Source organism: Simochromis diagramma, unplaced genomic scaffold (genome assembly GCF_900408965.1).
Source record: "Simochromis diagramma unplaced genomic scaffold, fSimDia1.1 OVJJ01000557.1, whole genome shotgun sequence".
In the NCBI taxonomy this organism is placed as follows: Eukaryota; Metazoa; Chordata; class Actinopteri; order Cichliformes; family Cichlidae; genus Simochromis; species Simochromis diagramma.
Window position 1 is genome coordinate 1721386 of NW_024387156.1, and position 23113 is coordinate 1744498.

The 23113-nt window shown below is 40.0% G+C and overlaps 1 protein-coding gene across 3 annotated transcripts in view; it reads left to right on the forward strand.

The window, feature by feature from the left end:
- The window catches only part of ptpro (protein tyrosine phosphatase receptor type O), a 43246-nt gene that overhangs the window by 15056 nt on the left and 5077 nt on the right, over positions 1-23113 (forward strand). The window contains exons 8-22 of one of the 3 annotated variants that reach the window (XM_040048400.1): positions 15-135; positions 240-433; positions 519-630; positions 1259-1422; positions 2860-2980; positions 4083-4219; positions 6872-7010; positions 7617-7737; positions 9358-9426; positions 11698-11781; positions 17202-17237; positions 20371-20452; positions 21910-22000; positions 22463-22539; positions 22665-22799. In XM_040048400.1, coding sequence (XP_039904334.1) covers positions 15-135; positions 240-433; positions 519-630; positions 1259-1422; positions 2860-2980; positions 4083-4219; positions 6872-7010; positions 7617-7737; positions 9358-9426; positions 11698-11781; positions 17202-17237; positions 20371-20452; positions 21910-22000; positions 22463-22539; positions 22665-22799 — 1683 coding nt within the window. The remainder of the gene's footprint in view (positions 1-14; positions 136-239; positions 434-518; positions 631-1258; positions 1423-2859; positions 2981-4082; positions 4220-6871; positions 7011-7616; positions 7738-9357; positions 9427-11697; positions 11782-17201; positions 17238-20370; positions 20453-21909; positions 22001-22462; positions 22540-22664; positions 22800-23113) is intronic. The other 2 variants (XM_040048401.1, XM_040048402.1) reach the window with 2 other exon arrangements.

The following is a 23113-nucleotide window of genomic DNA, read 5'->3' on the forward strand; positions in this document are numbered from 1 at the left end:
ATATATAATCACAGGAAAACTCGACGAGTGACATCATCACCCACCTGACGCCGGGTGCTCAATACCGGGTGGTCGTCTATCACACCAATGGACCCCTGATCAGCCCGCCGTCGGAGCCCGTCATCATCGATATCGGTGAGCGTCACTTTATGCGTCTTTTTCAGTCCCACTTCCTGTTCACTGCTCCTGTTCTTCCTGTTCCACTCTTAAATCCCGCCTGTGTCGGTGTGCTGTGTCAGAGCCCACCGGCGTGCGCGAGCTCACCGTTTACCCCCTGAGTCCAACGGCGGTGATCCTCAGCTGGCAGCGTCCATACCACGTTGCCTTCAGGAAATATGTGTTGCAGACCTTCTTCTTCAACCCCGTCACGCTTGCCTCTGAGTGGACCACCTACTACGAGATCGCCGCCACTGCCTCCGTCATCGCCTCAGTGGTAACCAGTCTGTCTCCGTCACAGGAAACATGTCATGGCACCATGCCGCGTCCACCTCACCGTATTTGTGTCTATTTCCTCTCAGAGGGTGACTGACTTGCTGCCTGCCTGGTATTATAATTTCCGTGTTTCCATGGTGACGTGGGGTGACCCACCGCTCAGCTGCTGTGACAGCTCCACCGTGAGCTTCGTCACAGGTAATGCCTCACCGCTGCAAGGACGCTGCGAGGGAGGCTGGGCCAGGATCCAGCAAACAGACTTAGACTTAAAAATAGAATAAATAGACTTTTAAATTTGTTTTTACTGATTTATTTAGTTTTTATATAAAGAGACATTTAGACACATAATTTCAAGCCATTTTTTTCTTCATGAATATTTTTTATTCTTCTGTATTCATCCATCAGCTCTAAAAATAAATCAAAAATAAATTAAGAAATAAAAACATGCAAAATTAAAACACATTTTAATGTTTAACATTTTAAATATTTTTTTTATTTTGTTTAAATATTACTCAATTTGGTCACTCCCTGAAATAATAAAATAAATATACAATTTAAAATTTATGCATAAAAACAGAAATAAATAAAATAAATGTATATTTTTAATGATCTAATTCTAATTTTGTTTTTATTTTATATCTTTTTCTGGGTTTACTGATAATGCAGCTCACAGATGAAGAACAAAATGCATGAATTTTTATTGTTTCTTACGTTTTTTTTTATTTTGGTTTTTATTTGCTGATATTTCTTGTGAAGATCCAGACGGCACATCTTTAATGTGTCTGCAAACGTATGATGCAGGTCTCCTTCCTCTTCCTCCTCTCAGCTCCCGAGGCGCCTCACATCTCCTCTGTGGATTACTCTCATGGCGTTCTGTACGTCCGCTGGACATACGGCGAGCTCTTCATTGACCTGTCGCACTCAAGGATGCTGCACTGGCAAGTGGTCGCTGTCGGGAAGAAGGGACCGGAGAAGACGTACTCCGTTGACGTGAGTCCAGACACATCTGTCTAGGTGTTCACGACACTCTGAGACACGTTCTCGCTGTTTTAGGTGTATTTGTGCGTTTGTGCGGTGATGAGTGTGTCTCCAGCAGCAGCTCATTATTTCAGGGTCGAGCGGAGCTGTTATTGACTCTCTCCTTCGGGTTGGTTCGATGGTCTGATTAGCAGCAGGAGAATGACCTGCAGACGTCGCTGCTCTACGAGTCCAATTACCACCGTAGCCTGAGCTCGCTTCTGTGATCAAGTGTCTGAGGGTCCCAAGCCATGTTGGAGGTTTAATTGAGAGCGTATACAAATGGCGTGTAGATGTCAGCTATATTCAGGATGTTAAGCAGTCTTCATTTCTACTAGATTGCTACTGATAGTTCTGGTGAATGTGTAAACAATTAAACCAGCTTACAAAAACACAACAAACAAGAGAAATGTAACTTTATTTTGAAGAATTTATGTGAAATAGAAATCTCAGTAATGAGCATTGACCTCGGGGACTGAAACCAAAAATTACACTTCCTTTTCCAAATGTGGTCAAATGTGTATATAAAAGATGAGCATAGCCACCATGACATCATTCATTAGTTTTGTTAGCATTCTGGGCGCCAGCTCGTTGTTTTCTTGTTTCTTAAAATGTTTGTTTTGTTTGGATAAGAGGGTGGCACGCTAAGTTATCATCTAATGCTAGCTAACTTGGTTAGCATTGTTTAGCAAAGTTTGTCTCTATAATAATCTCACAGCAGCTTTATTATTGGTCAGATAATGGCATTAAAAATGCTCCAAAAGACTCCAACAACACAAACACAGTCCAGAGGTCCAGTTTGCTGAATGTAAGCCTAACTGACAGCTGGCAGCTACAGCCACCTGTCAGTCAAAGAGGCCACACCCCTAATGATGTAACCTGAGAGTTTCTACGGACTCCATCACTGCTGGGGCCTCTGCTGGAGGTTAGAGGACATGGCTTTGCAAAGCAATGGCTAACGTCACGTTGGTGATGTCCATCTTTTATATACAGTCTGTTCGGTCTTTGAGGTTGAATGTAATTTAAAATTATTATTAGATATAAGAGTACAAAGACTGAGTCAGCAGGTCTGCAGAAGTTTAATGAAGCTTCCACACTCAGAGCTGATCCTTTATATTTAATCGTTAGTTCGTGGTGGAAGCAGACGGTCACAGTGACTAAACGGAGACACAGACAGCTGTGAGGATTTACTGCAGGGATATTTTTAGTTTTATTCAGGGCAGATTAAAAAGATATTTTAGGAAAATACCTGCACTGTTAATCTTTCAGCAGCTCCGCGTGGGACAGAGGCAGAGCAGAATATGACCCCATCAGATGGAGGAAGGGGGCACTCAGGACTGACTGTGTGCATGCTGTTCAAGTGTTATTTACATGTTGTTTACGTGTTGTTTACATGTGGTGCTGTGTCAGGTGACTCGGAACGTGATGCGGGCAAGCCTCCCTCTGCCTCCCGGAGACATCTACAACCTGACGGTGACGGCATGCACAGAGCGCAGCAGGAACACGTCCACGCCAAACATCATCAAACTGGGTCAGCGAGTATTCACTGCAATTAACAAAGATATAATAACTCTAAGAAAAACAAAGAATACAAAGGTATTCACTGCTAACAGACTAACTCCCCCAAAGTTCCCCGAGTGCTTTTTCAAAAGAATCATCCCAGTTTTCTTGAGAAAGCATAAATGATTTATATTAGTACACTATAACTGAACAATATTTTCACCCCACTGAAAGACTGACCTTTAACTCTGTAATTCTCAGAGCTGTAAAATTGAGTTAAAGGGAGGGTTAGCTTCTGGATTACACTCAGTATTAAACTCCAGTAAAAGTTTGAGCTGTTGCTGAGAAAGCATCACGCGTTAAACCAAAGAAATCACTTTAGACCTGAGAAAAAGAATCAGTTATGCTCATAAAGCAGGAGGTGGATTTAGAAAATTATCAAGTTATAATGTTGAGTAATGAGGCTGCAGACTGAGAACAATTCCACTTCTGCAGAAGAGACACCTTCATGTCAGACTGAAGTATGTTGAGGACGATCTGGGGGCAGATCTGGAGGAACCTGAGAGGTTCTCCAAAGAAGAACGGGCTGGGATCATTTAGGAGAGGAGTGTGAGACACTGAGCAGGCTTTTTTTTTTTTGGAATACTTTAGTTCCTGTGTGCAAATTAAAACAATGTAAGCATACAAAATAAAACCAGGATGTTTGGAAGAGCTGTGCAGCACTTCTTTTTCATGGGGGTAAAAATTCTGTCCTTGTGATAGGATGACGTGTAAAACGTGTTTGCTGTTTCTGTCAGTTTGTAGAGAGATAATTGAGAAAATGAAACCCTGGGCTGCAGGAGTTTTAAAACGTGAAGGATGTAAGTGGGAAAGACGTCTCGGTGCTGATCGCCGCGCGGCAGCCTCTCTGCTTGTTAATCTGTGCTGTGGGTCTGAGGTCAGACTCACAGAGTGAACATGAAACTTCATTTTCTCCACTTCCCCTTCTGAGCGTATCAGACTATTTCAGTCCTCCTCAGAGGAAGTGCGGGGTCTTTAGCAAGCTTCGGCTCGGCTCGGCCCTGCAGTTCACCACCGCAGTTCGTCCTGTACTGTAAGCTCTCGTGAAGGGTTTTCACTGCTGTTTCCTGCAGAGCCGGCTCCTCCCAGATCGCTGTATGCCGTCAACGCCACTCACTCGTCCGTGACTCTGCTGTGGACCGAGGAGGGAGTGGTCGACTATTACCAGGTCCTCTGCAGACCCAGCAAAGCCAGCAAGGAGCAGCTCAAGGTAAAAGTGCTTCAGCCATGCTCTATATCAGCTTTCATTGCCTCAGCTGCAGGTCTGAGACGATTAGGAAAGGATTACAAAAGAGCGAGATTACAAGTTAGTTTCAGCTCTGCAAGTGTTTTCTGTTTTAACTCATACAAATTCATTCATTTCAAAGATTTTTCTATGTTGTTCAGACATTAAGTCAACCAAACTTTTGTTAATTGTGAAAATAAAAATGTGATGCGCAGATAAATCAATAATAAAGGAACTACTTTTGTGTTTTGCTGATGTGAAAGTTTCTGAGATAATCCCGCAGAAATGTGGAAGTTGTTAAACATGAGATGAGATGACATGCTGATGAGAAATAAACTAGACAGATCGAGTGAGGACCGAGGATCGATCCCTGGGGAACTCCAAGCCTCATTTTAGCTGCTACAACTAAAAAGTTCGATTTTTGCAAATCAGATTTTAATTGTTGTAGAAACAAAGAGGAGGAATGACAGAAGTCGCAGACGTTTTCTTCGAGCATCAGCGTGAATAAATTCATTGAGGCTCTCTCAGGCTGGTGAATTTGTTTCATATTGGCCACATGGGATCTGTATTAACAGTTTTTTGATCATGTGACCCAAAGAATAATAAAATGCAGTAATCAATAATCCCAAACTGAAGCTCCCTGAACACAGTAATGAACCCGGACACAGACACAGGGGACCAGGTTTGCAGAGATAACGAGCTGCTGATGCTGAACACGTGTTTTTACCTGCAGGCTTGAAATTTAGTTTGTTCCCAAGCTAACGAGCTGGATGCCGGCTTTAATTAAAGAACTGAAAGTGTGATCAAAGCTGAAAGCAGAATAGAGTGAGTTCACATCTAAGGGGAGATGATTGATTGTTTCCTTCTTTTATTTTAGCTGTTTAAAACTTGAGAGCAGACTGACTCAAAACAAACTCACACAAAGCCTGAAGTCTGCAGTAAAACATGATGACATGTCATGAAAGGCCTGGGTCTTGTGGTCGGGGTGTCCTGCAGCGAGTTGAAAAGCTTTCATGGTGTCTCGAAATGAATCAGATTATATATAAAAGGATGAGTCAGCGTCAAATTATAGGAGGTCCAAAACTCGAGCTCTTCAGCACCATAAACCAGTTGAAACTTTTCACTTTCAGTCTGAGACCAAACTCAGATCTGTGAGGACTCTGTGATTGGTTGCATTTGACCCACACCAGCTGAGGTGGAGAGAGCACGATCGGTCTGATATTGTTGGGACAGTAAAACAAGATTATTTTTATACAGCTGGCGTATATCCCTTTAAGCAGTTAAATAATGACAAATGGCAAACGTTTGGGAAATCTGTTGTTTCGCATCTGAAAGGAAAAAAATCAGCTGATTTCTGATCAGATTTTTTGAGCGTCTGTCAGTCTTAAAGTCTATAGGAGAAGAGTTTAGAAAACATGGTTTTCTTCCCGTATCGAGCTTTCATCCCTGACTGTGTTTTGTTGTTTTTTAACGTCCTTTCAGTGTAATGGCTGGTTTACCGTCTGCAGGCTGAAGTTTTTTTTATCATGAAAGCAAAATGATGTCCCAAAGAGCCGCTCAGCACCTGTGTTTGCTGGTGCGAGTTGGTGTTTATGTTGATCAGTTGCAGCTAATCTCATTAGAAAGGTTAAAAGTGAAATAAATCTTTTATTTTGGAAATAAATCCTACTTTACTTTTAAAAAGAGAGAATTTTTTTTTCTGCCTGTGATGCATTTGGATGATTTGACCACAACCTCTCGGGTCATCTGCACGTTAGAACCCAAAGCCTCTGACAGCAGGAAACTTACAGCTGTTTCCAGCTGTGCTCCAAAACAGCTGCTTTTGGAGTCATCAGACAGGTTTTTTCTGCAGATGATGAAGAACATGGTGAAGGAGGCGTGTTTTCGTTGTGGATGGCTGTGGATCACATATATGTGCTGCGTGGTATCTGTGGGATGCTGTGAGTTTGTACAGCAGCTGACTCGCTAAGAGAACATTTTTGATATGAGTCCAGCTTTCAGGTAAAATAAAGGTGAATGACTGCAGGGAGGTTAGCAGGAACTGGTGTTGGAGGTCTGGACCTTGAGAACAGAAACTTGGTCACATCCATGGTTCCATATGAAGAGGTAGGCGATAAAAGGAGACTAACAAAAAGGATTTAGATAGGCCGAGTGCTGCCAAGGGTAATTTGGCAACACGTGTGCAGAGATGCAGGTCAATAAGATGTCTGATCGTAGAATGGCAAGGAAAGCTTCAGGCAGTTGTTAATGATTCAAACTTGAGTGCACTGCTCGGTGGTTTCTGTCCAGTGAGAAGTCTCTCGTTTGACCAAATTTAAAATTAGAGTTGCAGAAACAGGAAGTGCCACGTAACCATGGAAATATTTGGGAAAATTAAGACAGTACAATTTTCTTTAGCTTCTTCTTTTTAAACGTCTTGACAGATTTAGCAGTGAAGCACATACTGGAACCAGGGTTATTGTAGTAACAACAACAAAACACCAAAGAGTTTTGGAAAATGTGAAATATGTGGTCATAAACAAAAATACAGTTTTAGTGATTCAGTCTTCCTGCTCAGCACCAGGCTGGGGTCAGCAGCCGCTCAGCCCTTTGTCTTTATCTGGACTACAAATCTGACCTCTTCTTCCTCTTCCTCAGGCCCTTGAGCCGCAGACCTCCACCTCCCACGTGGTCACCATTTCTGGTTTGATACCATCGTCCAGCTACAACTGCACCGTCACCAGCTTCAGCTACAGCACGCCCAGCAAACCCACACACATCAGCGTCAGCACCGTTGGTAGGTGGCACCATTTACCTGCACCGTAGGAGGGCAGTGACTGTCTTTATTTGAGCCCTGAAACATCTTAAAAGTGAAAACTGAACTAAGTGCAGCTCTTTAATTTGAAGATTTAAAATGTTTTTAGTCACTCCTGCAGGCAGTAAAGTGAACTGCAGCCACTGAGTGTGAGTGTGACATGAAGAAGATTTGTGCTGTGGAGCTGAGCTCAGTGAACTCTTTCCAGCTGCTTGCAGCGACTCAGTGAAACGTTTTGGTGCCGTTAGTCACAGAGGAGCAGCAAGCTCATTGGTTAGCACCTTGTCATAACAGGTGTTAACCAGTGAGCATTGATTTACAGGTTGTAAATCAGTGAGTAAGGATTGTGAGATCCACCCCTCTTTCAACACAACAAGAAGCTCACAATTTCTATGTCGGTCTTTTATAGTATATCTTTGTAGCAAAGTACAGTTGGAGGCCACCCGCTTGATAAAAGAACTTTAATGTGAAAGTACCATACAGGAAGGGTTCTGTGTTGAGAAAACTGATGAAATCGGAGAGGACTGTGCTGAGAGGTAACAACGTCTGTCTGTGCGTCTGTCTGTGCGTCTGTCTGTATATCTGCAGCCAAAGAGATGAATCCAAGCGTTGCTGCCATCTCGGCTCTGGCTGTCCTCAGCATCCTGCTCATCAGCCTGCTCGTTCTGTTCCTGCTTGTGCTGCGCAAGAAACACCTGCAGATGACCAGGTAACTCAAAGTCAGCACAGCAGCAGTGCCCTCTGCTGTCACGCAGTCATCTGTTGTTCATTTGGCCTTCACAGCTTCACTCTGTGTGACAGTTACAGTGTATGAGTTTATTGTGCATGAGTTGTAGTGTATGAGGTTAGTTTCGGTGTGCATTTCTGCAGTAGATCCTGCAAAAAAAAAACAAGCATGTGTCCTGAATGTCTTGTTTTTGAAATGCCCATTGAGATCAGTTTATGGACTTTATTCTAGTTTTAAGAAAAGTAAAGTCCTTCATTTAGAATAGAAATGATGGAATTTGGATCACAGTTATTGGAGTTTATGAGCATGAATAATCTTGGAGCTTCAGAGTGATTCACAGCTGAATTTCTGAGGAAATAACTGAGAGGGTGTCTGCATGCTGTACACTAATCTGTAAAGCGGTCAAGCTGTGGTCTGCTGTGGTCAGCCGTTAATGCCCAGCTAACTGGCATTCATAATTCACAACACCTTTTTTTCTTAGAGTCATGACACGCACGAGTTAGGACACAAACTACTTCCTCTTGTCAGGAGGCTGAGCGGCATGGGCGGTGTTTACGAGGCACTTTATAGACCTACACGTTATTGAGGAAGCAATATTTACACAGAATTACACTGTGTGTACTGTAATATGTGTGTTTTACAGATTTATAGAATAATGGTATTCTTTTTTGTACTAAAAGAAAATACAGATTTTTTTGAATGTATCTTAATGCTACATTTCAAATATAATGTGGAAAATAAAAAATACTTACACGTATGACAAAAATAAAAGATTTACTTTTTTAACATGAAAATTATGAAAAAAAAATCTATTTAATACAAAAGTTAAAATGAATACATTTTAAATCAGTTTCTACTTTGCACATTCAATTCAGGAGTTTTTGTATCATATTTATGCAGGATATAAATGCTGTGACATTAAAATGGTGCATTTAAAAATGTTGACGTTAATTTAAAATTAAATCATATAATTTTTACTCAACAGTTTTCGTTACACTTACGTTATAATTCAGGTTTTTTAATGTAGGTCAGACTACAGAAGCACTAGAACCTTTTTAACATTGAGTAGTGTTTTTTAAATGTGTCAAAATAATTTAATGCAAAAGTTAACATTATAAAATTATAAATTAATAGTTCTACATATAATTTTATGTGGCCAAAGTCGTTAAAAAATGTAATGTAAAGCATTAATAAACATCAGTAAGCAGAATTATTTCAAATTTTTCACATGAGCCAATCAGAATGCGGCATGCAGACTTTTACTAGTGAATCACATGCAGATGTTAAAATGTTTAAACTGTGTTACAAAGTTATGATTACCTTATGATCGTAACTTTACCCTGCATCATCTCTCCAGTTATTCTATCTTTTTCATTTTTATTTTTCACCTTTTTGAATTTTTATTTTTTAAAATGTTTCTAAAATGTTTGAGCAAAGAAAGTCGTTATTTTCCGATGGCTTGATAAATTCTTTACTTCACTGTAAATTTTCTTTTCATACTCACTTCACAGCTTCCTCCATTTCCTTATAAGTCATCTATAATTTCTGAGTTCCTCAAACTGAGCTGTTCTCACCACATGTGCTTTTTAATTTCTGTTTCAGAGAGTGTGGCGCGGAGACCTTTGTCAACTTCGCCTCGTTTGAGAGAGACGGAAAGCTTCCATATAACTGGTACGAGCTTCGTCATGTGTTTGTTCATCTTCAGATCACAAATTAAGCGTTCGCGCACGGGTGGATGTTGTTTTAGCTTGGATTTAGAGTAATCACACAACCTCGGTTTGGATGTCCAAACACCCACGAAAGACCCAATCAGAGGCAGATTAGCAGCCCGGAAGGGGGATTGAAGAGGCAGATTAGGGATTTGAACATATAGGCACAGATTATAGCTCATCTGTGGTGCTTTATACAGCTTGAGGTGACGATGACCATGATGATGATGATGACGACGACAAAGAGCTCAGCACCCTTGCCTGCTTTGTTTGGACCAGCTGAAATGGGGTGTTTGATGATGATGAAAGCTTTGAATTTCCCCTAATCTCAGATTAAAAGGACAAAATGTTGCTTTTTGAGTCAGTCGTGTTAATTTGTTCAAAACAAGAAAAGATAATTCAATTTTATTTCTCCTTTAAAATCAAGCAGAAGAGGCAAAAAAGTGCCTGTTTTTAAACTGTGAAGTGGCTGATGGATCAGATTCAGTCTCACATGTTATTTCTGACAAACATTTGGAGATTTGTGATTAATATAACAGCTGAAAGACGGTCAGTTAAGGCAGAACCTTGGCTTCCATCTGCTGTTGTATTTGACCTTCCATCACTAAATGCACATTTCCATCAGAGTGTCTTCTTCTTCTTGATGTGATGGTGCAGTTTGCTTTTAATGTGCATGTGGACAGACTCACTGTGTGATGTCACAGCAGTGTGGATGTGATGAAAACGCGATGCCCCACTGATGCTCCAAAAGGAAATTCTTTCGAGAGCATTTATCTGAATATATCAAGTTTTAAAGAACTAAATGATCCTTTTTTATGTTATATAACAATGGAACCACTTAAACAAAAACAAAAGCCACAAACAGCATAAAAAATAGAGCAAAACAATATAAATATGATGTACAGTTAGGTTATTTATAGTTGTAAAATATGAAAGGTATAAGCAAGAAACACATCATGATGAACAATTCTCCATATGTTTTGTACAATGTTATGTTTAATTCTGATTGAACTTTTTATGCCTTGAAAGCCTAATAGGAGTTCTTATATGAACTGAGCAGTTTCTGTCATATGTCAGGCTGCTTATAGCGCATCAGAATTTAGCAAAGGTGGTCTCTTCCAATGGACCTACTCTTGGAGAAACCCAAAAATGACTGTAATTGTCATCAAACCACCTCTTCATTAATATACACTGAAGTGTAGAAACTTGCTACACCTCAGGGGAGGTCGTCAAATGTCATGTTTGTGGGGGAAAGACTTAAGGAAGATAAGTCTTAATGTAATTAATGTAATTTACCTTCTAATTAACCTGATTTTTATCTGAATTCTTTGATTGCTTTCAACAAATCCTGAAAAAAGTCCAAAGCAACCAGTGTAAACCAGTATGGTGTACCTCAAAGCTCACTTCCTGGGATATTCATTTTTTAAACTCACAGTTTTACACTTTTATGACATAGGTTAGATCATTTTATTAGCAAGAAGGTGATGCAAATATTTTTCAATGATAAAAATTGGAATGAAACTAACAGTGTATTATCCAGTGTATCTAGCCGGCTAAATGTTTTCTCATTTTTATGAACAAGTCAGCAAGATAATTCATCCAGTAAGTTGTTTTAGTATTAGTTTTAGACTTAGTTTTATTACTTGATACTACAGAGACATTTAAGTCTGTGGCAATAAAATGTAGAAGTTTGACATGACTTAAATTTTAATGTTTGTGCTCCTGAGCTTCATCAAGAAAACTCAGGAAAACCCAGACGGACAAAGAGGAGTTCATAAATGTATCGGCATCAGTGGGGTCATTACCCAGGCACCACAAATGTAAATGAGATCATCAGGTTCATAAAGGTGGCTGTCACTGCCAAGTGACAAACTGAGAACTGTTTATACATGGTGTCGGTCCTGGCTGAGGGTTGCATTGTGGGATGGCAGGGAGGACGCAGTGATGTCACAGACTCAGGCTGGGGGGTTGTGTAAAAGAAACAGAGTGGCCATTGACGTCCAGCAGCATACAGACTCCTGTTGTCCTCCAGAGACACAACAGGACACTCTCTGAGCGGCTGCATGATGCATTAACTCTGTGTTCAGCACTAATGTGAAGCTCTTGACGCTCTGTGCCTCTTTACTAATGGAGCACCATGTTCTGTCCCCAACCTATCACCCCCCTCGTGTCTGTTTTTTTTTTTTTTTTTTTTTTTTTTTTTTATTCTTGTTTTTATTTGAACCCCCTTCAGGCGAAGAAGTCTCTTTGCCTTCCTTACCCTACTGCCATCCTGCCTTTGGACTGACTATCTTTTGGCTTTTTATATTAATCCTTGGTAAGTAAGCACTTGCTGGCCAAAAACACTGCACTTCAGGGGCATGTCTAAGCAGAGCCACAGCCGACAGTATTGATCAGAGACACTGTTTTACTCTCAAAATTAACCAAAGTGAGGAGTCACGGATCACCTCTGGATCCAGAGTTCACAAATAAGTCTGGTGGTGTTTTGTATGGAGTAAAACAACAATCCATTTGTCAGTGTGATGTACCTCAGGGTTTACATCATTCATATTTTCTATTTTTAGGTCAATATTTTTTTTAATATCAATTACAAAGAAAACCAAACTATTGCCAACAAAACAGTCCTTTTCATTGGTCAACAATGGTCCACATAAAACAAGAGAAGTGAGAGATTAATGGGTCAAAAGCTTTGATCCTTCTTTGTAGCAATGAAATAACTTCTGATTGGCTATAGGTGTTTTGGTGCATTTCAATAGGGAAACATTGTGGTTTGGGTTAAAATAACCACTTCATCAAGTTTAAAATAATAACCACAGAGTTAAAGTAGGGCAGTGACTGTTTTGGTGGTTGGTAGAAAACAAATAGCCATGTCCTGTTTAAAAGTACAACATTAATAGACCTATTCAACCACCTTGAGCTCCTCCTTGAGTTTTATCCATGCTTCTATAGCCAAAATACACTCATTTATCTTTTAAGAAACTAGTGCCTTCATTGCATACCACGCCTGCATAGGGATGGTGTGGCTGAAAATGTCCTGTGATGGTTCTCTAATTCTAGCAAATTTACTTAGATTAGATAGTGAATCTAGTTTTTCACAAGGGTTCATTTCAAGGCCTGTGTTGTTTTTCCAGGACACATTCATTTAATATGACTGAATGAAGTAGCCTAATTGCAAAGCCATTGTCTTCTTTTGCAAGTTTAAAATGAATTAAAACCAAAATGTAACAGGTTTCTTCAATAATCCATGCTCCACGTCGCCACCAAGCTTCAGGATATTCAGTTTGGTACTTATTGTGTAAGAACCGCTACCTCAATTCAGCACAATACATAGTTTATGTTACAAATGCACTCAAGATCTATTTTTCTGTCACCAGGGATTTACTGTTTTATTTATGCATGGCCTTTAGTCCTCAAATTTGAATACAATTTTGGGTGTGTGTTTATAGCATTATGTTACACTTAATGCTCACAAAAATTCTAACTCATCAATTTATTTGGGACTAAACCAAAAAACAAATGTGATCATTTTTAAGTTATCTAGTATAATCAGCTGGGATTTCTTACTATTCATGTTTACTAATTCATGTTTATATGTAGATAAATATCAAATAAAACAGTCAAATAAAAGAAAAAAAACAAGAACAAAATATTATCTTTAGATGTATAAATAGATCACTTGCAATTCTGCTTCTGTGAATATGAAATCTGGTGTTCCTCAGGGATCCATTTTGGAACCCTTTAGGTTTTTTTGTGTTATAAATTATTTTTATTTGTAATGTTTTCTTTAGTGTTAGTTGCTAGCAGGAGACAAAACTCAGTGTTGGATTGGACATGTGACTGTTTGTTGACAAGAACAAAAATATATCAAACTTAATATATAAAACATCACCAGACTTTTCTTTAGCATTTTGACACTTCATTTTGAAACTACAGGGAACTCCCGAGGTAAATAGGTAGTCAGATGTAATTTCTGACATGTTGAACTTTGTCTTGCAATGCTGTGTCTGTGGTTACACCTTCAAAGTCACATTGAGTGTATTTCTACTAACATGTTGGATGTACTTCAGCATGAAGCGAACTCTCGATGCTAACTCCGGCTTTGGTGTCTGCATGCTCCCTGTCTCTCTCTTTGTGGACTTTCTCTTTAGAAGTCTCTTTGTTACTCAGTTGTGATTTCTGTTCTCTCATAGATTGTAGATGTGATGTGCATGTTGATGGATCAAGATGAACTAGCGGATTGTGTTTTAGCGTCTCCAGATTTCCTCCCACTTGATGTTTGAAAACTTGGTTGTAAACCAAGGAACTTTCAGGACATCATGAGTGATTCAGGGGGAAATTTGGCCCAATTTAACACAATTTGTGTTAAATGGTTGAATGTAGATACAGAAGTATGAAGAGCAAAAATTACAGAAGATGCATGATTGTGGAGAAACTTAATGGCTCAGTCACACTAGGGTGAAAATAGGACGGCGACCTCCTTGACCTCCTGGGTAATCCAGAGGTTAACTGTGTAACACCTTTAATCTGGGCAATCACAAGATGACTGTACAGGTCGCCTGGTAGGAAGCAACCTGTCTTGAAACGGTCGTATTCCAACTCGGACTGACTGCAATCACTCTCAAAAAAACTGGAGAAGATTGACAAATAAGATCTTGATAATGTATAAATGCAGACAGATTGCCAATATACTGAAGTCTGAGTCAGTCTGCACTGATAATTGCAATTCGTCTACAATCCATCACTTTGTAATAAGGACCTCAACTCAATTGGTTGCCAGCTGATTATAATCTGATTATATTCCTACATAAAAGCAAGCTTGTGTGTACAGGTAAACTGCTGTGTTATTTGTGTTATTTTTAAATCTATGAGATGAATGTGTTTGTTTTATTTTCTGTGTTTGTTGATTGCAACAGATTTGTAATTTAAGCAAATGTATCCCAGTTAATTGCCGTATTATCACAGACAGATTGCATGTTATTGCCAACTTGACCCAATGTAATTGTAAACTGGTAGCAGACTGACTCCATCTTTTTGTTGTTTTAATGCTGTGTTGACACTTTGAAGCCAGCAACTGACTGAATGGTTGCAGACCTGGTCCCTTTTTTCCAAAGCAAATTTCCAAAGCAAATTCAAAAATTATTTCAGAGGCAAGGCAAGTTCATTGCACACTTTTGCAGTAATTCAGGTTGTGCCATGGTTTGTTTTCCTTAGTGTGACTGTAGCATTAAGCAGGTAGCAGATCTAGATGAAGACGATACTTGTGAGCATGACATTGTCTTGCTTTGATGGGTCGACTTACTTTGAAGTTCTGCTTTGTTGGGTTGGACCGATGCTTGGGTTCGGTACTGGCGTTATATGCAAAAGTGATTTGTGTGAATCTATCTTACTGAAGATAGACCATAACCATAACCCTAGCCCTTTTATTATTGCGTAGATATATGACAGAATAGCAACCTCAATAAGATTTCAGTTAGGCAAAAATGTCTAAAAACTACAACCCATCATTTTATCTGGGACTAAATCCAAAACAAAATGACTTGGTGCTTTTATGCAATTCAGTAAGTGACTGGAATAATTAATGTACAGTTTAGTTGGAGATTATCTATCGGAATTTCAGGAGCAGGACCACGCCTCCAAACATGCTCCTTCCGGTTGTCATCTATATAGGTTCCCCCAGTTCTGCAAGCTGTTCATTCTGGTTTACGTGCCCCACCCTCCCTCCCTTCTTGTTCTCAGTTCTTTAACTTCTTCATTTCTATTTAGTACATGGGCATCTGCCAGGCCCGGGAGCCATCGCCAGTCCCCTTCGAGGCTTTCCCCAAACCACAGTTCAATTCATGTCAAAGCATTCATTTTTACCCACTAAAACACTGTCAAACCTAAAATGAGGACGTGGGCCCAGCAAGTGAAATATTTTATTGTTGCCATGGTGCATCATAAAACAGGCAATTATATTTGCTCATTCATCATAACCTGGAAATTTTGTTCACGCCAAAAAATGAAATGTGAGATCTAGTCTAGAATAAAATAGAATCCAACCTGTGGCCCTTTGCTGCATGTGTTCCCCTCTCTCTCCTGCCGCTTTCCTGTCACTCTTCACTGCTTCTATCAAAAAAGGCCCAAAAAAGAAATAATATTTCTAATTTTTGTCAGTAAAAATGAAGTGATTATTGATAACATTTAAATACATTTTAAGAAAGATATTTGGTGTTTTACAGTATCAAATGTCTTAATATTTTAAGCATTGTGGCAGTTCACAAATTTGATCTAAAATAGACCATTTATTTCCACTTAAAGTCTGGATATATTTTAGTAAAGGCTTTTACTCAGCAGGACATGACTTAAAACTGAATAACTTCTCGTGTTAATAATAACCACAGAACCATAATTCAAGAAATGTATACAGGAAATGCTTTAAATAGAATATTCTACCTGCCCATGACTCTTAACTGTGGAACTAAAGTCTGAACCTTCAGCCTCTGGGGCGCAAATAGGCACAAACACTGAAAACCTCCAGTTCCTCTCATCTCTAGCAGAGGCTGCAATCACAGTATTCTAACATGGTGAGCGAAAGCTCCAGGCGATCCAGGAGAGAAGAACAACTGCTGCCTAGGCAAAAACCCTTAGCGATCCCTTATGTGTCAGGAGTATTGGAACAGTCGACACGCATTTTACTCTGAACACACTGCGCCAAAAATTAGGTCCCCTGGCACAAACAGTGTAATATAGTGTACCCTGTTAAGTCCCAGGAGGATTGCTGTGATTTATACTTGAGGGAAACAAACAACCTCTGGCGAAGTGGATGGCACGACACAGAAGAGTTACCTCATCAAGCAGGACTTCACAGTCTGTTTACGCCTACAGGCCAGTGGACACTGTTTCAATGATGAGGATGAACACATCCTGGACAGGGAGGAACACTGGTGTGAGCGGGGAGTCAAGGAGGCCATTTACGTGAAAAGGGAAAGACCATCTCTGAATTGAAGAGAGGGCCTAAGGGTACATCTGTCACCATCTTACAATACTGTGATTGTTACTGATGGCCATTGATCAGTTGTCATTGATCAAAGGTCTTTGATCAGTGGTTGTTGATCAATGGTCATGACAGTTTGGATATTTATCATCAAGAAACTACGCTACATCTACATGAGCAGAATCAACTTTTTAGACTGTTAAAACTTTACAGCAGAAACAAACATGCTTACAGCCTTATACACAAACTGTTTTCATCTCTATAGGTGATTTCCCCTTCATAACAACTGTATTAAACTTATTACATACTTATTACATATTGAAGAAGATTTTAGCAGTTTAAGTGGGGCACATATCAGGAGTCAGAGACAAATATGAAACTGTTAGGGGTGAAATTTTATATGTTGTTATAACCCACATGTTTAAATTGTAATATGGCTTAAAATTTCTATTATTAGGGGTGTGGCCTCTTTGATTGTCAGGTATATGGAAACACAGGAAGGTGTAGCAGCTAGCTGTCTGCTAGGCTTCACCTCAGCTAATTGGAGTCCTTGAACTGAACCTCTGGATCGTGTTTGTTCTGCTGGAGCTTTTTGGGTTTAATGAGCAATTTACAAACGAACTGAAAACAAACCACACAGCAGGGGGAGATGCTACATTAAGGGGTAAAAACCTGCATCGGTCAAAGCCCAACATGAGCTAATGATGTGAATGAAGGAGGGGTCAGAAATCATCACAAGGACTTGACATGTTTGTATTTTATAGGAGCAAGACTGCTTTAAAGAAACGGAAGCTAACAAGGTAACGACGACTGCATGCAGCTTTCAGCCTGTGGGCTTCATCTTTCTCTGTGTGTGTGTGTGTGCGTGTGTTCACCACTAATACCATCCTTCAGCCAGAAAACAGTTTTATCCAGCAGTCTCCTGAGAAATTGAACCAACATTAACTGTGTACTCAGAGGGATTTCTGACTTTTGTGGGTGTTTAAAGGTTTGTTAATAAATTATTTCAGGTGCATGAAATTGCTCATGCTTTACCTTAGTGATGAACCCATTAATGCATTGCAAGAACTTCGACCTTTAGGTGGCAACAGATACATTTTTGCTCCATCTTATTATTACTATGGAGTAAGTGTTCCCTGTGCAGTGTAGTACCTATGTGTTAATTACCTGTTTATGCTGGTTACCTGTAACAGTGTTTTAAGAACCAATGCAAAGTTTTTGGTGATCAACAAATGTAAAAGAAGTCTGAAGCCTGACGTTTCTGATACTGTCCAACTTTTTCAAACTGCCATCTATCCACCTATCTTCTTAACCACCTTCCTAGTACCTATCTACCTTCCTACCTAATTACCTCCCTACCTGTCTTCCTGCCTTACTATATGCCTACCTTCCTGACTCCCTTCCTACCTTCCTTTCTACCTACCTATGTTACCCTTTCCCTCCCCAAATCCCTGTTATTCCCTTACTGCCTACTAGGGGTGCAACGATACACAAAATTCACGGTTCGGTTCGGTTCGATACTTTGGTGTCACGGTTCGATATTTTTTCGATACAAAAAAATGTTCATGCCTTTTTAATTTGTCATTTATTAAAATTATAAATATATATTTTAACTCAAAAGTACAGTTTTTAAATTTAACCCTAACCGTTGTGCGTGTTTTTTATTTTGACAGCGAATGCGCACCTGCGGACCACTTATGTGCAGCCCTGGTTATATAGCTCGTCATATTGCAGCCACAGAAATTATTTTGTCCATGAAACCATAAAGCTGCACTTTCTTTTTGCCTTATAGTCTGATTTGTCATAACTTCTCCGTTTTGTGGTAAGCTTTTCTTTGTCTGTCACTTCTTCACCCTGACCTGTCTTATTTGGCTCAGCAGAACTAAAATATATATATCCTGCTGCTTTTACACACGCACTCACATAAGCTCAGCGATTCTCTGCGCGATCAACCTCTCACATGTTTAAGCTTGCTGCGGGAGATTTCACTTGTCATGTTTGCATAGTAAGCTAACGATTAATAAGACGATGTCAGAGGAATTGGTGCACAAATTATCATCACTCACAGATCAGTGCTGTCGCTCTCTATACACAGTTCGCACGATTGCAAAGTGAAAGCAAAAAAACAAGCGCAAATTCAAACGCGATTTCAATATGTCACATATTGACAGTGGCTCACAGATGCCAATGACATAATTACCCAGCTACATTTCTGAAAGAATGCAAAAGCACTGACATATATTTTTCCTTCCTACAATAGCCCGACGGGCAGGGCAGAGATAGATTTTGGTAGCCCGACTGAAAAAAATCGCTAGCTCCAGGACGTCGGGCTAGCGATATTGCAAGCCCTGTATCTGATTGAGGAATCACTCATCTTTGGAAAAGAGAGTTTATTACAGAGAAATGTCTCTTTCCAAAATAAAAGCTATACTATCCGCTTCTTCTGGGCTATATTCTCAGCAGCATAAGGAGAATCATGTGCTAACAGCTGTCTAAATGACTCGGCTAAAGTTAGTAGCATGCTTGTTGTTTTGGTCTTTGCACTAGGATGATGTCGGCGTAAATGTGCAGTCATATTCGTTGTGTTCCCACTAGTGCTTTCAGGTTAATCTCGTTGAAATGACCTTAACGCCACAACACGGCAAATCTCCATTAACGAGCTACCGCCGATCGCCCCGTGTGTGGGGCTAGACGGCCAACACGTTAACGAGCTAACTGCGCTAACACACTAGTTCCCACCCATGTAATTGAGCATTGCATGGCACATCCAACATACTGTTTTACTTTAGTCCATGACTCGCTTACCTTCAGGGTCATACGTCACATGAAAACCAAAATAATTCCAAACGCCAGATCTGAATGAGGGTGGGGGAGGTCCATGTGTCTTGCTAGCTTGCCCTGCGCTCTTCCTTCTGACTATGCTGTCTGTGTTGAGCGCTCAGTGGATCTGCGCTCGACAGTGCAGCCTAGGCGGAGTAGTCGAACGCAGATTCACTGAGCGCTCAACACAGACAGCATCGTCGGAAGGAAAGTTGATAAAATAAATTACAAATGTTGTATTGTTCGATACATATGCGTACCGAACCGAAAGCACTGTATCGAACGGTTCAATATCGATACGAATATCGTTGCACCCCTACTGCCTAACCTAACTCTCTCCTTAATTACATCTATCTGCCTGCCTACCTACCTTTGTATCTTCATTATCTTTCTACCTTCCCTTCCTACCTCCACGTATACCTCTCTACGTTTCTTCTCATCTTCCTATCTACCTACCTGCCTTCTTCCGTCCCATCTTGCCTAACTGTCCTCTTGGCTATGTCCTTCCTACTTTCTACCTGCCTACCTATTTATGTTCCTACCTATTTCTCTTTCTTTCTACCTACTTACCTGCCTACCTGTGAGCTGGTGCTGTATAGACATAGGCCCATCTGTCATTCAGGGCAATTGGATTGTATTAGAGCAGTTTGTTCTTTATTTTTCTTGACTAATTTATTTAAACTTACTTAATTTAAAATTTTCCAGTTTAAAAAACTGACATTAGCAAGCTAGCTGTAGCTTAGCTACTCTGAATCAGGCGCTGGTTATTCTCTTGTGATAGCTGAAAATATGACTTGCACAGGGCAAGCTGGCCAGTGAGGCGCATGGATAAATGAGCTGACAGCATCAAGGCTTCTACACTGCTGCAGTGTGAGCTAAAGAAATGTTGGTGAGGTGAACTGAATATACAAGCCTGAGGGTTTCATAGAACCAGCTGCAGGTTGTTTGGGGTGAAGAGATCTTCAGGTCCAACATTAGAGCTCATTAAAGGTTTTGTGCAGCAAACATCTGCCCGTAGGACTTGGAGCTTTCGTTATCGGTGAGATTAAAAGCGAAATGTAAAGGCGGTGGTGGGTGTCAGCCATTTGATAGTGTGTTTTTTTGTGCTTTCAGCCCTGTGCAGCTGGACGACTTTGAGGCCTTCTTCAAAGACATGAGCAAGGACTCTGCCTACAAGTTCTCCTTGCAATTCGAGGTACAGCTTTAATCACGTCTTCTGAGACCAACAGGCCTGACGTTTGTCCTGAGAAGCAGAGGGAAGCATCTGAAACCCTCTGTGTTTTTTATATCATTTAACTTTGGTTCTGGTGACGTTTCTGTAGGAAAAACCAAAAGAGGAAGTGAATAAATGTCCCAAAATGACCTTGATAAGCTCCTAGGCTAGTGAGTGATGAAATAAAGTCTGCAAATAAAGTCTGATTTAGATCAGCAGGAGTGAATGCTGCTCTAATACATCGCCTGACGTTAGCAAGTGAGCAGGATCTTACATATTTCATCAGTTCACACATAACATTTAAATGTTTACAATTTAAATGAAATATGTCTTTTAGTTATATATTTATTCAGATGCATGGGTGTGCCTTTCAAGGGTGTTGTGCGACACTTCCCCTTACTTGGGAAAACAGCGAGATGCTTAATTATCATGTGGCGCCTGATTTTGTGTTTTTCTTTACATAAATAAATACGGTCTAAACTGAAGCACAAAAAACTAAAACTGAAAATGAAATCAAATTTTTAAAAATGTTCCTCTAGCGCTCAAACTGCAGTGAGGCTTAAACCTTTTTCTGCATAGTGGGTGTGTCATCTGATTTTAGGGTGCTTTATTCCACGGCCGTTCACAAGTAACAATCAAAACATGTCCTGTTAGAGCAGATTCGTGCTGGTAGGTAGCATGGCAACAGTGGTGGCTGCAGACGTGCTCGCAAGAGCATGGGATGGGTTTTCCTGTCGTATGGACACGTGCCACTCATTTGGAGGGAGACACATGCAGACATTATATAAAGTTTTCTATGTAAAACTTTATATTCATCCAGGTATTTTAAAATTTTGAATTCCTTAAAAAATACAGCGTTTTAAAATCTGATTAACTTATGATACACCCAGTATTATACATTTATTCAAAGTGGATCCATTCCCCTTATTTCCACCTGCATTTTTTACTGTTGACTGTTCAAGCAGCTATGCATGATTCACACTTCAGAATAATCCTTCTTTATCTGATGCCAAGCTTCAGTTCAGTCGCTCTTTGAAACAACCCGTTTTAGCTCCTCTTCATTTAAACCAGCTTTCTTCTAACACTCACAAACAGAAACAAGTCAAATCACTTGTTTTGAACTTGAACAGGAGGTGGGTGGGGCTTCTGTCTACCCTCTCTTACATCATACATTTCCAAGAGTAGGAAAAACTGTGATAAACGCTGTTTAGAACAGGCTGCAGGGATTTGTGTACATGCACTGAGCTGATTATTAGACACTCTGGTCATTTTTAATATGAACATCCAGCACAGGAACAGGAAATGAGGAGAAGACCCCTGGGTCCATTTTACATCTCACATAACCTCGGAGCTTTTTAAGAGCATTTTAATTTTAAAATCTGACTCAGATTTAAATGATCCTCATCCTTAATTTTAGTACTGATGTTTTTTTTTTCCAGGATCTAAAGAGCATCGGTTTGGATCTTTCCCATGATGCTGCTGACCTTCCCATCAACAGGCCCAAGAACAGATACACCAACATCCTCCCCTGTGAGTCTGCACTAACATGTATATATCTAGATTTAAATATCTAGATAAAAAAAATACACAAGATCATCAGAACAAAGAGGAAGGCGGGGCCGGACTGAAAGCAACCCGCTGATCATGGGGAAACCATAAAATCAACCGTGAGCCTCCACTTTTACTGATTTATTGCCCAGAGAAAATTTATTTTCATTAGACGGTCTGTAATAAATGTGTAAAATGGAGCCTCGCGGTGCTTTTTCTCTGACTTAAAAATCCAGCTCGTCAGAGTTGTATTCTGAAACCAGCGCACACCACTACAGTGAAGATGCCATTATTAAGTGCTTTTATAGAAATGGAGAGCTTTCATTTTTTCTGATTCTAAAGTCACGTGAGCGTTTGTGTTCCTCGGAGTACGAGGGCAAGTTTTACTGTTTGGTGACGACCTGTAGTTTATCTTGGGACTAACAAGAGAAAATCTGCTCTAAGATGACTTCAGTCGGGTGAAGCTGATCTCGATGCACAATGACGAAGGTTCAGACTACATCAACGCCAATTACATACCCGTGAGTACATCCACAACACAAACGTGAGGAATTAGCATCCATTTGTTTTTCATCTCTTTTATAGTCCATGTTTTGCATGAATTACTTTTTTCTTCTGTAAAGCTGTGCTTGTGTTTGGATTCCAGGGCTACAGACACAATAAAGAGTACATCGCCACGCAGGGTCCGCTGCCTGAGACCCGCAATGACTTCTGGAAGATGGTTTTGCAGCAAAAATCCCCGATCATCGTCATGCTCACACAGTGCAGTGAACGGCGCCGGGTGAGACTTTATGTTTAATCAGTTTAACTCTTTGTAAGTGGAAAATCTGGAGGTTTCAAGCCGCTTTAAATTTTATACTTAAATCAAAAAAATAACAGACACGTAAAAATAGACAGACACGTAAAGATGACTCATTAGAATAAGTATTAAAAGATTGATTAATAAATAATGTTTTGAAGAAAAATTGTAGTAGCAAATACTTCCTAAAAATGGTTTTCGAAGGATTCTGATTTTTTGGTGTTTATTTATTGGTGTTTTATTCAGACTGAGCACAAGTAATGTGATTAACACAATCAACAGACAGTCACATTACA